The sequence below is a fragment of the Orbicella franksi genome, chromosome 9, assembly GCF_964199315.1.
Source record: "Orbicella franksi chromosome 9, jaOrbFran1.1, whole genome shotgun sequence".
Lineage (NCBI taxonomy): Eukaryota > Metazoa > Cnidaria > Anthozoa > Scleractinia > Merulinidae > Orbicella > Orbicella franksi.
This window is the reverse complement of record NC_138153.1, coordinates 15,168,065-15,182,284: the sequence shown is the minus strand read 5'-3', so window position 1 is coordinate 15,182,284 and position 14,220 is coordinate 15,168,065. Positions and strand designations below refer to the sequence as shown.

General features: G+C 41.9%; 3 protein-coding genes across 5 annotated transcripts in view; 1 reads left to right on the top strand and 2 right to left on the bottom strand.

Moving 5' to 3' along the window:
- Positions 1-13,900, bottom strand: part of LOC145497043 (transmembrane protein 216-like) — a 48,760-nt gene extending 34,860 nt beyond the window's left edge. Inside the window, exons 1-7 of one of the 3 annotated variants that reach the window (XM_081476833.1) lie at positions 13,882-13,900; positions 13,578-13,594; positions 12,529-12,622; positions 6,748-6,846; positions 5,028-5,136; positions 4,091-4,183; positions 3,432-3,571 (exon numbers count right to left, since the gene is read on the bottom strand). In XM_081476833.1, the coding sequence (XP_081332959.1) occupies positions 3,550-3,571; positions 4,091-4,183; positions 5,028-5,136; positions 6,748-6,846; positions 12,529-12,622; positions 13,578-13,594; positions 13,882-13,900 (453 nt within the window). In that variant the 3' untranslated portion in view covers positions 3,432-3,549. Of the gene's footprint in view, positions 1-3,431; positions 3,572-4,090; positions 5,137-6,747; positions 6,847-12,528; positions 12,623-13,577; positions 13,595-13,881 lie in introns of those variants that run through there. The other 2 variants (XR_014050635.1, XM_081476832.1) reach the window with 2 other exon arrangements.
- LOC145497045 (uncharacterized) lies at positions 2,205-3,526 on the bottom strand. The gene has a single exon (XM_081476835.1). The coding sequence runs from the start codon at positions 2,989-2,991 to the stop codon at positions 2,470-2,472; it is 522 nt and encodes a 173-aa protein (XP_081332961.1). The 5' UTR covers positions 2,992-3,526; the 3' UTR covers positions 2,205-2,469.
- LOC145497044 (leucine-rich repeat-containing protein 51-like) overlaps positions 12,616-14,220 on the top strand; it is a 6,270-nt gene continuing 4,665 nt past the window's right edge. Inside the window, exon 1 of the mRNA XM_081476834.1 lies at positions 12,616-14,151. Coding sequence (XP_081332960.1) covers positions 14,049-14,151 — 103 coding nt within the window. The 5' untranslated portion in view covers positions 12,616-14,048. The remainder of the gene's footprint in view (positions 14,152-14,220) is intronic.

Sequence of the window (14,220 nt, the reverse complement as noted above, 5' to 3'; positions counted from 1 at the left end):
AGGTCCCAGGGTGCTTTCGTTTTTCTTGAAGGAGGATGGAAGAGTGGGGAGAGGAGCCTGGGAACGAGGTTGGTTGAGCACGACACCCACCCAACTAGCAATCAAGTGCTTCAAATTATCTTTCTCTTACCGAGCAAAAAAATACAACATTGTGAGCATAATAAAACAAAATCAAACAAAACATGTTTATTTCCCGTTCTTTAATCCACTGATGGTGAGGGCGAACTCTAAACAAAAAGTTTATAATGAGTTCAGGGGTGCGAACTCTGTGGGTGCCAAACAGATACCACTCACTGAAAATATGCATTGTACTCCTGCCACAAGAGAATGCATTTCCGAAGCTGGTTTATATTGAATTGTACCGCACTTGTTTATGATTGACTCCTCAAACAAGTCAGTCTGATGATGCTTTCATTAAGTGCCGCATTGTTGTGAAAGAATGCGGCACTTTTTAATATTTCTACTCTCATGCGATGCGGCGTTTAATCGGGGGCGGTGCTTTATCTCGTAAATACGGTGAATGTGAGAACTTGTCAAACGCCGTTGGCAAGGCAAGCTTTCCTTCCTATATTAATAGGGAGCTTAAACAAACCACGACGACGACGGTAACGAGAACGTCACCAAACAAAAGGTTTAACGAGCAAAACAATACAAAGCTGTGCATATGCGTTATAAATCTTTGTACATTTCTTTGCCGTCCTCTGCAAAACAAGGACGTGAAATGATCAAGTTCTGCGTAATCTGAGGAACGCGAACGACGAAGGCTAATTTTTCAAAATTCCATTTGGAACTGAACGCTGTCATTGCATATTTAGCCTGAGCACGTTTCTAGAGCCATTGGCGTACAGAACAGCTCGAAACAGTCGAATTTCGCTGGTAAAATACAAATTTATTTTTGACTAAGCGTCGCCCTCCGCGTCACCGTCGTCGCCGTTGCTTAATAAGGACCTGACGCATATACGACGGCGACGGCAAGGACGACGCCTATTAAAAAGCGTGTTTATATTTTACTTTCGAATGTCGCATTTACTTAGATCCATTCAGTGTTTTTGTCGGTATTAAAACTTGCCCCTGCTGAATATGCTACGAATGCGTTCAATTCCAAATAGAAATACCAGAAATTAGCCGTAGTGGGTCCCGTTGTCGAAAAACTTGAAAACTGGTCATTTCACGTTGTTGATTCGCAGGGGACGCCACAGAAATGTACCAAGAATTATGATGCACGTGCAAAGCCATTGTACTGTTCATTAAACCTTTTGTTTGGTGATGCTCTCGTTCCTGTTGCCGTCGTGTTTTGCGTAAGGTCCCTAATAAGCTCTCTAATTCCTCTGTCCTACCTGCTTAACTAGATAAATAACTATTTCTTCTCTTGACACTGTAGTTAGTCAGCCATATATAATCAAGATATACAATACAACACAAAATTTTGCCTCCCGAGTTATTTTGGCCGCGTACAAAATTACCTATCTTAAAGGAAATCTGAAAATAATGGTCTACTTAGATGGAAAAACAGTAAAGAGATAATAATAAACCATAAAAAAAAGGAACAAGGATGGTTTAGACACGACATAATCGACTAATTTGAAAAATTTAGGCTGAACTTTTCAAGATGCGTGGAACGTGGCGTAGCTTCATTTAACTAGTCGGCTATTTCTGAAATGCAAATTTCTTGTGTTCGTTAGGGTTTAAAATAAGCCTATTGTCTTAAGTAATTATGTCCTCTGCAGTTACTGCCAATTCCAGTTCGTTACAATTAGCGCTTCGTTATCTTATTGCCCTTAATCGCTTTCAACATACCCATGTGTAAACTTAAGCTACCATGCCAATTGTAATCGCTTTCTTTTACTTCGAAATGGCCTCAGTGAGGTCGAAACGTCGTTCATTTTTATCGCTAGTTTTTTAAAGTTAAATGTCATCAAAGAAACCGCCTATAATTCATAAAGCTCAGGGAGTCTAGCTTGTAAAAAGCTGTTCAAAACCTCCCATTGTAGTTTCAATATATTTACTCAACAGCCTATAAAATACATCACAAAGTCTTTGTGTGCCTATGTTTGTCTTCCTGTTATTCCCACTGAGTGGAAGGCGAAAAAACCAAGTAAACAAACAAACAAACAAACAATCAACCAATTGCAAACCTCAAGGATAAAATCAAAATACAACAAAAAACAGCAATAAAACGGGAAGTAAACTGAGCAACTCAAATGCATAGATACATATTTAATTCTCGCATTTACAACAAAGCTGTGGAAAGCAGTTACATAAAATGAATATTTACACAAACAATATTAATCGAGCATGTAAATTTACAAGGAACTCAACCTTCTGCGAGACAGACGTCTGTCGTTATGTACATCGACAAAGCAAATTCGTAAACACGCCCCTAAAAGCTACAAGCACAAGTAAACTCGCGGCAGTACTCAAAAGTTATTCTAAAATTTTCCTAATAAGCAAGTCCTCTACATTGAGCAGTTACTCCTGCGAATCTTCGTCCAGTCTACTGACTGAGGATAAATTCGGAAGTGGACTATTAGGATATGGATTTTTCTCTCGAAAAACCGCGCTACTCTTTGTACTCTTCAACAAAACTGGGAACTTTGGTTTCACCACTTTTGCGCTGTCCCTGTATGACGGGCCTTGCTGTGCAGCGTAAACTGAAAACAACTGGTTTAATCTCCTCTTTTCACAAAGCCCTTTCTCTCTAAGTTCTTCTTGATTTTTACGCTCAGCTAAGGTTTCCTCTCGCGCAACTTTGGCTCTTTCTTTTCGCGATTTCAGCTGGCGAGAATATTCTTTCGTTCTTTCGGCTTTCTGGTGAGGTTCTTGATTTGTAGAATGCGGATTCAGCTTCTTACTCTTTTTGTGTCCTGGCCTTTTTTTCCCCGAGCGACCATTGTTGGCAGCTTCCAGATAATCCAGCGCCGAGTAAATACGCTTGGCGGCAACAAGAGAACTTTTTCCCACGCTATCAATAGATGGAAAAAAACCCGACATCTCGCAGACAATGCACTCCGTCTTATCAATCTCGCTGAGGATTATCTTTGACAACGGTGGTTAATGCCGAAGTTCTAAATGCACTTTTCACACTAAGAAAGGTGCAGAAACTATTATACAGACTTGATCAGCACAACACACTAATTCGTCATAATTGCGATGACGACTTCTTGCGTTCGAACGAGCGCGCGCAACCTGGGGACAATTTTGTTTAGAACGTTGTTTCGAAACAAAGTTACAATTTGCATTCGTTTCGGCCTGATACTTTGAAGTGTTCTATTTTTTCAGTTGGCAAAAATAGCATAGCTGAAGAAGTAAATATCTAATAAGCTGAGATAAAAAGTTTTCTACTAATTAGCAGTGTAGAAGCTAACGAGGTTTTTCTTTCCAATTCGAATTTTCCTTTCGAGAAACAAACGCGCCGATTCAACGGTTGGGTGTTTGAGAATACGATACAGCGTAGCGGTGCGACTAAAATACACCAGGCACATAACTAAAGATAACGTCCGCATCAAACGTGAATACCCAAGCGGTACAGATGGATAGCGCATTCAACCATCATCTCAGCATAGTCTGGTATCTGAAAAATACAAAAAAAGAAAGAGTGTCAACTCCACAACCGTGTCGTCGTCGTTGCTTAGCACTGGCTAATTTTTACGGCGTATAATTGTTAGACGTGGTCGACATTAGCCAGGCTTTAGGCCCCGTCCACACCACGCCGGAGGAGTTTGAAAACGGAGGTTTCACTCCGAAAACGCATCAAATGTTTACCGTCCACACTACGCTGGAGGAGTCAAAAAACGCAACGGTCGTCGGTCATTTTGGATTTGTGCTTGAGGAAAACTCGGGCAGGGAAATCACGTGATTATCGTGACGTCATCGTTGTCGAAAAGCTCCGTTTTCAAAATGTTTTCCGTCCAAACGAAAACGAAAACCCGACGTTTTCAAATTCCTCCGGTTTGAAGAGCGTTTTCAAAAAACTCCGTTTTCGTAACGGATTAGTGTGGACGGTAGGCCTAACCGTACAAATAAAGCTGCGTTTTCAAATTTCTGAAAGAGAAAACTGACAACGAAAGTTTATGAATGTATCTGTTCTTACCTCTGAAAGGTTAAAATGGCAGCGATGCTCAAGATGAACTCAAGCCCAAGGAATACCAAGCCGATACCAACCAGAATGACTTCTATCCTCAGGCTAAATAAAACAGAAATCATGAATTACATTGAATTAAAGAAGCTCAGTCACGTTATTTTGAGTTATTTTGGCCACGTACAAAATTACTTCTAAATTGAAGGAAACCTGAAAATAGTAGTTTACTAAAAGCACCAAAGAGATAATAATTAACTATAAAGGAACAAGGATGGTAGAGGATGGAGAAGATTAACACGGATTGCTAACGACGAACTTGAAAAATTTAGGTTAAACTTTTTAAGATAAGCAAACCGTGGCGTAGCTCCTTTAATCTCGATGCCAACATACAAATTCTCCTCAATAGTCTCTATACATTTCTAGTGTTGCTAATTGTGAGACCTGATTGCCAAGACAATTCAATTTCAGAATCTGCGGTCACGTCCTTCATTTATATCGTGACTTGTTAGTCCTGGGGCGCTTTCCATTCAACCAAAAAATCAGGAACTTTCTGAACAGAGGCAAACGTTACGGAAATTTCCTGGAAAAGTTTTCGGATATTCCGAAAGGAAAGCCAAATGAAACGGAAATTTCCGGTCAGAAATTTCAGAAAATTTCGGTATACCTCGCCAGGCTGTCCTATTTTCCGGAACTTCCAGAAGATGATAAATAAGACACTAGAAATTTTCGAAAATTGCAACCAAAATTTTTCCTCGAATGGAAAGCACCCCTGGCCAGTTCTGAGCTTCTGGAAAAAAATTTCAAGCCACACCCACAAAACAGGACCTTTGTACCTCTTGGGGTTCTTTTCAAAATTTCTGACAAGTGCACCCATCCTTTATATATGGGGTCCCCCCCCCCCCGGGACTTGAACACGACCCCAAACTTTTGATGTAAATTCACCACTAACACGTATGTCTGCCACAGTAGGATGAATAACTCAATAAACAGAACAGGTATACCAAGCACCACAGAAAACACAAGCGCCATTGTACGTTCTGCCAGGTTGCCTTTGTAACCTAGTAGTCAAAAGCGAACAAAAAAAACTAAATTATCATTTCATTCTCCTCAAAAAAAAATGTATCGGTTATCAGAAAGTACAAAAAAGTGCATTGCTGTCAACATTGAGATACTAGTAAGTAGTGGTAATAGGATTGAGTGGAGTCCAATTTGATCGGTTATCATAAGAGTGATAACAAAATCGGACAACTGCGCAGCAGGAGTCCGATTTGTTTATCACGAGTATGATTACAGACCAAATTGGACGACAGGAAGTCTTGTTACCAATTACTCACAAAAATTACAATTTCCGAGAAAAGAAGAATAGCCAAGTTATGAAAGAAAGGGAAAATTTGCATTAAAATACATACAAAGGAGATGTAAACATGCTAAGACCACCACCCCTCCTACCGGCAATAGACCATTTTACAGTTGTCTGCTCAGTGACCTGGCCTTTGTATGGCAGCGAGGCTAGAGTTGACCTTGTTTTGATACAGACCTCACTGCTTTTGTCATGTAAATGCACCTAGTTAGCATCAGAACAACTTGTTTTACACAACAAAAGCAGTGAGGTCTGTATCAAAACAAGGTCAACTCTAGCCTCGCTGCCATACAAAGGCCAGGTCACTGAGCAGACAACTGTAAAATGGTCTATTAGGCGCCAAAAACACAAAGCAAGTGCACACGCACATGCACATAACTACATCTTTGAATGTGATTGGTTGATTTAAACTACAACTTTGAATGTGATTGGCTTATTGAACTGTCTGATAACAAACTGTCCCATAACAAACTGTCCAATAACAAACTGTCCGATAGCAACTTGGCAAGTGAATTAGTGGAAAATAGGAGTTCTTTAAACCAATCACAATCGAGGAAATTGTAATTTTTATGATTAGTGGCATTATCAAGCGTTATCACCTACAAATTAAGGTGTCCACAGTTTTAGGCAGACTTCCGCTGTCATGTTTTAGTTTATATAAATTATCAGGTGTGAGTATTACTGGTTTTATGTATGCAAAATGAAATTCAGAGAAAAAATGTGCGTAGGGAACTTAGGCCACATGCATCTGTGGAAAGAGTTGTGCATGAAGATAGTACACTTCATGCTCATAAACATACAGCTTAACCTCAATATATCTTGAGATTCCCGGCTATTTCGAACTCAAATAATTTTCCCCTACATAAGCTTTTTCAGTTGCTTGCTATCAGCTATCTTGAATTCCCTATTGTACATTTCCCTTGGAGCTTGTGATAGCAGACTGCAACTGTTACTAAACTAATGCAACAGTGGAAATCCAGCATTATTAAATTGATGTGCTCCAGTAACATGTAAGCAGTGACTAATATGCACAGCGAAACTTGTAACATATAATATATTTCCCTATTTGAAACTGTTTTAAACTGCTGGCAGCCAGTCTTTTCTCTTGTGGTCACATGAGAGTTTATCCATGAGCATGAATACAAAGGGGCAATATTCATCTCAATCCCTTCAAGCCTGAAACATCCTACCCAACACTTTCCACCTGGATTTTCAAGAGAAAAACAGACCACTAGCAGCCTAAAACTGTTTTGATCATGATACCAGCACAAAAACAAGTTTTAATCTGTGAATAATAAGTTTTACATACCAAGAAAGATCCTAACACCTTCAATAAAAGCCAAAAGAAATATGATGATGATCTCAATAGTCAGGGTTCTTGCCATGTCAGGGTATGGCAAAATTGTACCTGTAGGCAGAAGACATCGTAAAAAAAAAATTTATTCTTGACAAATGACAAAAGTGAAGTGGAAAAGGTTTCGATTTTTGTACAGCAACCACTCCCTCTTTGTCTTGCTGACCTGCCAACAATCCTTTATGGTAATGCGAGTTGACTGTAAGCAAAGTGCAAACTAAATATATTCCAGTGACTGTCTCTAGTTAAGGTTGATTCTTTAAGATTATTTTGTTTTCTGAATCAGAAGTTATGTGAAAGGGGCTTGGTGTTTGTTGCTGTCTTCACTCAATAGAAACACAGAACTAGCAGGAGCTGTTGATGTAAAGATGTCACGAGCAATGTGAATTTACATTAGAAAACATGTTCTCTGTGTTTCTATTAAGTTTTAGTATACATATGTAAATCTACTTGTGTTCTATCACGAATGCTGTTCACTGATTCGCTACGCTGACTCGCTATCTGTTCTGCTGTAGATAGTAAGTAGCCTTGCAGTGTGCACTTGTTATGAATATGACAGCTGCTCCTTTGCATTTTTGAGGTGTCTATGAGGAGAATTTAGATAATGCTTTGAACAACCAATAGAGTCATACTATAACAATTAGATTATTCACCCTCAATTTCTCTTCGGTGTGTGTTCCCACAGCTTTTTTGAGTTCACCCAAACTTCCACTCATGTTTCTATTTAACAATAATAAATTATTAGATTATGAGTTCGGGATTTCTATCGCACAATAGTTGACGAGGGTGCAGCCTGTAGTAACATGAAGTCCTAACTGATCGCTGACTGATAGGGGGGAAGGAATTGTGCTAACTGTAGGAATCGACCGTATTAAAGCATGTTACGTTAATGTCTGTTGTCTTGGTACCTTTCTGGACACAACATGGTGTCCGAAGCGAGATCGTCCTACTAGCCTACAGCTGCTGAGATCAAACCAGTCGGAGGAACGGATTGAATAGACGAATTGACCCGTCAAACTGCACGCGAATTCTACATGTGGTTTCAAACAAGATGGCGGAAAGTGTGTCATTTGCCAGACCACCGGTACCGCTGGAAATTTCGACGGGAAATCCCGCTCATTTGTGGGGGAGATGGAAACAAAAATTTGAAATTTACCTCAAGGCAATTGGAGCTGCAAAGAAACCTGATGAAATGAAAGTGGGGCTGCTATTAAACCACATCGGCGAGCCGTGTTTGGAAATTTACTCAAATTTCATCTTCTTACCTGAGTGTGACGACCCCGCCGGAGGAGAAGACAAACTTCCAGCCGAAAATCCTGACAACTACGCGACCGTTATGGCAAGGTTTGATGAATACTTTCAAAAACAAGACCCTCAACTCATGCTGCGAGAGAAATTTTGGGTTCACCTTAAATGAGAGCTGACACAGACCCTTGATTCGTGGGTCGTGACTGTCAAAGAAAGAGCTGCTGAGTGCAAGTTTCCAGCTGATTTCTATGAGCAAGCAGTTAGAGACAAACTCACCTTTTCCTGCAAGGAAGACACCTACAAGCTTAAACTCTATGATGAAGGAGCAGCCCTTTCACTCGAAAAGGCAGTGAAGATCCTGTCTTTGAAGGAAGCAACAAAACGTGAGTTACAAGAATCAAAAACCTCAGAGATTGAGAGTGTCACACCGCGAGGGAACAGGCCAGACCTTATCCCTGATCAAGATACAGAGCAAAGGACCCAGCAAGACTCTAAGAGGAAGCCCTTCCAAACGAGTGGCCGGAACTGTGGTTATTGCAACCGCCGACATCCTCCTGGAAGGAGGAACTGCCCAGCTGCGGATACACGATGCAGCAAGTGCAATAAAATGGGACACTTCCCTGTCATATGCAAGAGTGTACCTGTAAAAACAGTCAACCAAGTTCTCGAAACTGAGGATGCCTTTAGCCCCACATTTTAGGAGGGGTTACCACACCCACTTGTTCCAATACTTCCATGGCAGAACCAGTTGCAAACCCTCAAACTGGGAGGTCCGACCCCAGATGGCATGTCAAGCTCAAGATCTAAGACCAAGACATGTTGACATGGTGCACTGACACAGGAGCACAAGTGTCTGTGATGCCTGAGGCCATCTACAAGTCGTCATATGGGACGCTTTCAAAATCTGACAGACAACTTGTCAGAGCAGGGGATGTTCCTCTGGTGACCCTTGGATGTGCAGTCATGAACCTCTCCCTAGCTGAAACAGTCATTAAAGAACGAGTTTACCTGGTCAGAGGGGCATCCAAGCTACTTCTTGGGGTACCTGCCATCCGAAGTCTTGGCCTTATCCATGAAATTCCTGGGACGTACAGTGTCAAAGCTGTCAATCAGATGCCTGATAACCATCCACTCCGATCAGGGACGAAGGAGGACATTGCCAAGCAGTAACCGACGCTCTTCCAAGGCCTTGGCAAACTGGAGGGTGAGCATACAATTCATCTGAAGGAAGGGGCCACACCCTTTTGTCTGACCACTCCCAGGCGAATACCACTGCCACTTATGAAGAAAGTGCAGGAGGAGATCAAACGAGCCGACAGAATGGTGTTCGCCGATTGTGGTAGTGCCAAAGGCCGACGGAAGAGTAAGGATATGTGTTGACCTTACAAGGCTTAACCAAGCAGTCCGCCGAGAAGTCTATCAAATGCCAACAGTTGAAGAGACACTGGGAAGCCTCACAGAAGGATCGGTATTCTCCAAACTCGATGCTAACTCAGGGTTCCACCAGATAGTCCTAAACCCAGAAAGTGCCAAGCTAACTACCTTTATTACACCCTTTGGGTGTTACATGTTCAAGCGTCTTCCCTTTGGCATATCATCGGCGCCTGAATACTTCCAGAAAAGGATGGATAAAGAGCTCTCTGGAATAGAGGGGGTCAAGTGCCGCATGGACGATATTCTAGTCATTGGGAGAAACCAAGCGGAACATGATCAGCAACAGGCTAGTGGAGAGGAAACTGACGCTCAACCTTGAGAAGTGTTTATTCTCTCAAACCAGGTTGCAATACTTGGGCCAAATCATTGACAGTGAAGGAATCAGGAAAGATCCCTCAAAGGTTAAAGCTATCACTGACATGGTAGAACCCCAGGACATTGCAAGCCTGAGACGTTTCTTAGGATTGGTCAACCACCTAATGAAGTTCTGCCCAAACCTGGCTGAGAAGACGAAACCCTTAAGAGACTTGCTCAAGAAGGAGAGTGCTTGGGTATGGGGCCCAGCCCAACAAGAAGCCTTTCAACAGCTGAAAGCAGACATGGCATCCAAGCAAGTTCTTGCACTGTATGATCCAGAAAAGGAGACCATGGTCTCATCTGATGCCAGCAGTTTTGGACTTGGTGCAGTCCTTATGCAGAAGCAGCCATCCGGCGAGATGAGGCCAGTGGCCCATGCTAGCAGATCAATGACCGAGACAGAACATCGTTATGCCCAAATCGACAAAGAGGCTTTGGCTATCACATGGGCATTTGAACACTGGGCAGAATTCTTGATCGGAATGAGATTTAAAGTAGAAACAGATCACAAGCCATTGATTCCATTGTTTTCCACTAAGTTGATAGACGAGCTTCCAGTGCACATACAACGCTTCAGGATGAGACTCATGAGGTTTGACTTTGCCATCGCGCATGTTCCTGGTAAACTCCTGTACACAGCTGATTCATTGTCTCGATCCCCACAAGAAAGTAAAGGCCAGGAGTCTAAGTCATGGAATGACCTACATGACGAAGTTGAGGGCTATGCGAATGCTGTTCTAGTGACTTTACCTGCCTCAGACCAGCGGTTAGATGAAATACGTTCTGAGCTGAAGAACAATGACACACTCAAAACTGTGATGCAGTATGTACAGAATGGGTGGCCTGAAGAGAAACGAAGAGTCCATGGGCCAGTAGCTAAATACTGGAGTGAACGCAGCAACATCTCCCTCCACAGCGGGCTAGTCCTGAGAGGACGACGAATCATTATACCTCCAAGGTTAAGAGTGGATGTATTGAGGCGTCTACATGATGGTCATCAAGGGATTACCAAAACACGTGCGAATGCGGCCTCCTCGGTGTGGTGGCCCGGAATCTCCCAAGACATTACAGAGGTTGTGCAAAACTGTGCCACATGTGAGAAATATCGCAGAGAATGCATTGAGCCAATGAAAGGTACTGAATTTCCAGATCGACCATGGAGCAGAGTCGGCGTAGACTTCTTTCAGCGCAAGGATAAGCATTACTTCCTGGCTGTAGATTATTTTTCAAGAGATGTAGAGATATGCCTAGTGTCCAAGGATGTGAACTCTTCCCAGACTATCCTGCAGCTTAAAAGGATCTTCAGTTGACAGGGGATTCCGGACATCTTATTTACTGACAACGGCCCCCAGTTTGATTCAAGCGAGTTCGCCAACTTTTCCACTGAGTGGCAGTTTCAGCACATTACCTCATCTCCAAGATATCCCCAGTCCAACAGTGAAGTGGAAAGGGCGGTCCAAACTATGAAGATGGTCTTAAAGAAGAGTAGTGATGAATACTTGGCTCTCATGAATTACAGAGATACTCCATTGCATCATGGTTACTCTCCAGCACAATTAAGCATGGGTCGGAAACTACGTACTAGAGTCCCCTGTCACCCGGATGAGCTGAAGCCAGAGACTCCTGACTATGATCATATCAGAAGAAAAGAGAGGGAGTAACGAGCAAAACTGAAATTCAGTTATGACCAGAGACACAGAGTAGTAGAGGGAGAGGAGCTGTCACCTGGTGACCGTGTTTGGATTCCTGACCTGAAAGCAGAAGGGACAGTAATTAAGCAACACGAATGTCCACGGTCTGTAGTCATACAGACCTCAAATGGCCAAGTCAGAAGGAACCGGAGGATGACACGAAGAGTTCTTGAGGGAAGACCTCCAGTCTCACCCCAGAATGAGGGCTATGAGAGCCGCGAATCAGCACCAACAAGAGAGAGGAGCCCAGACGTTCCCTCAGCACTTGGAGCCAGCCAAGAAGACCACGGAGAACTGCCTGTTCCTGAGGACCAACCAGCAGTAAATGAGCCCTTACAGCCTGAACCATTGCTTACCTGCCTTAGACCTAGAGGAGCTCTTAGAAGACTGGAAAGACTTATTGAACAATGCTAAGATTAGTATTCATTTAGGACACTGGAAAATGGTGATGTGCTTATTGACATTTAGTTAAGTTAAAAGAAAAAGGAAGATGTAGTAACATGAAGTCCTAACTGACCGCTGACCGATAGGGGGGAAGGAATTGTGCTAGCTGTAGGAATCAACCGTATTAAAGCATGTTGCGTTAATGTCTGTTGTCTTGGTACCTTTCCGGACACAACACAGCCTAAGTCAACTATCATGTATAGAAATGGAGAGCGAATAATCTAACTGTTTAGTATAAATCTACTAGTCGTACAAAACTTTATCTAAATCCTCTTCACAGACACTTTGAAAACGCAAAAAAAAGTGGCCATCATTTTGTTAACAAGCACACACTGCTACACAACTTACTATCTACCACAGAATAGATAATGAGTAGTGTAGCCAATAAGAGAACGGTATTCATGATAGAATGTTAGTAGATTTATACTAAAACTTGAAAGATACACAGTACATTTTCTATTTGTTAAATATACATCATGGCTTAATGTTATTACACTTGGCTTATTCCACTGACTATTTTTCTTATACCAAAGTTGCAATGTGTTTTTTTCAGCCAACATACCTTTGTAGACATAGAGCAAGAGCTCAGCAACACAAAATACCATGGCATACCAAATGTTCAGAAATAGAAAAATCTGAAGCGGCAATGATGAATGCTACAGACGAAAGTTAAGAACAATAACACTGTCCATTATCTGAGGAACTAATGCATTTAAAAACCCAGACTACTTAGCAAAGAAAGCAGTCTCTCCATGTCAGTGTTAAGTGCACTCCCTGTGTATTTAGCCTCCCACGCAGACGCTCTTGGGGCCCGTCACATGTTCTTTCCCCTAAGAGCCCTAGGAGCATCTGCATCGGAGGCTATGCTAAATTAAGAAATATAAGAAACTTACAGAATGACCAACTCCCAGACAGCTTGATACCTGAGTTGGCCAGCCATTACACTGGTATTGCAGAGTGTTTAAAATCCACATATATTTTTAGGCTTCATTTCCGGTGCTCTCTTGGATAATTTGCCAAATCAGTGACAAGTAATCAAGCAAGCCTACATTTATTGTTGCAGCTGCCTGAGGAATGCACATAACTGCAATGATCTCTAATGCAAAAAAAAAGGAGCATGGGAACTAAGCCAAACATGAACATCTGAGGTTCAATTTTCCATGCAGTTGTCAGCAAAAGCTACCATACTAGGTAAACTTATTATCTTCTGAGATTTTACTATAAACGGAAGTATACCATCTCTAGAGACTGTGTGTTTTTGACACTAGTGAGTCTGGTCTATTGAACAGCTATGGGACTGTTAGTGTATTATTAGCGTGGAGGGGGCATGGCCTACGGTAGTAGTTGGGGCGCTGGATTTGTAATCTGGAGGTCCTGGGTTCAAATCCTCCTCCCTGCCACTAGATGAATTTGTGTTTGGTGGTTCCAGATTCAACTCCTCCACGCTTCGAAAATAGCCAACTGGTCAGCCCCCAACCAGTTGGAATTTTTAACAAGTTTCTCTTTAATTTTCGTTATTTATTTGCTTATTTCAGTGTCCATGCACAATTAGTACTGCTGTACTAAACACTTCGACACTTGGTGGTGTATCTAAGTTATATTCAAGGATACTTCTTCAACAGTCTTTCCTAAAGAGTAGGAAGAAATAAGAGCAGTTTTGAAAATATGATATACATAAATACGTTTAATTAAAACTAACAAATATGACACAGGTCTAGCTGGCCATGGAGCAATAACAAATTCAAACGGAATCACTCATATTGGCATGCTTGTAAAAGTCCCAGAGAAACAGAATTCGCTGTAAAACTCGATCCTCGAAGGCATAAAGGAAAGGACCTTGAGTATTATGCTTGTATTTTAGGCTACCACTACAAATTAACGGACAAAGGATGAAAAAATTAAAGGATGTACAAACCTCTGTTATCGCCCGCCATATTTGTTTCCTCCGTAAGTCATCCGCTGACCCCATTAGTATCCTTTTGTTGGCATGGTAACAACATGTAGAACGTCAGATCTTCGCGTAACTGCGGTGATGAGCGTTTCATTATTTGGGACGTTTTAGGCTCGAAGAAACGAGACAAAATGACAACTAAAACTAAAACAACTGTCTCAGCTGCCATCGATGCAATCAATGAGGTTGCTTCACCCCTGGATTTTTCTTTCAAAGCTTTGGCGGAACTTCAAGGTTTGTTTATGTCTTTCGCCGTCTTCGATCTTCTCGTGTTGAGAGTTCAGCTTAGTAAGCTCCCAAGCT

Excerpts from the sequence above, each read along its gene's own strand:
- LOC145497045 (XM_081476835.1), bottom strand. The coding sequence starts at position 2,991 with ATGTCGGGTTTTTTTCCATCTATTGATAGCGTGGGAAAAAGTTCTCTT.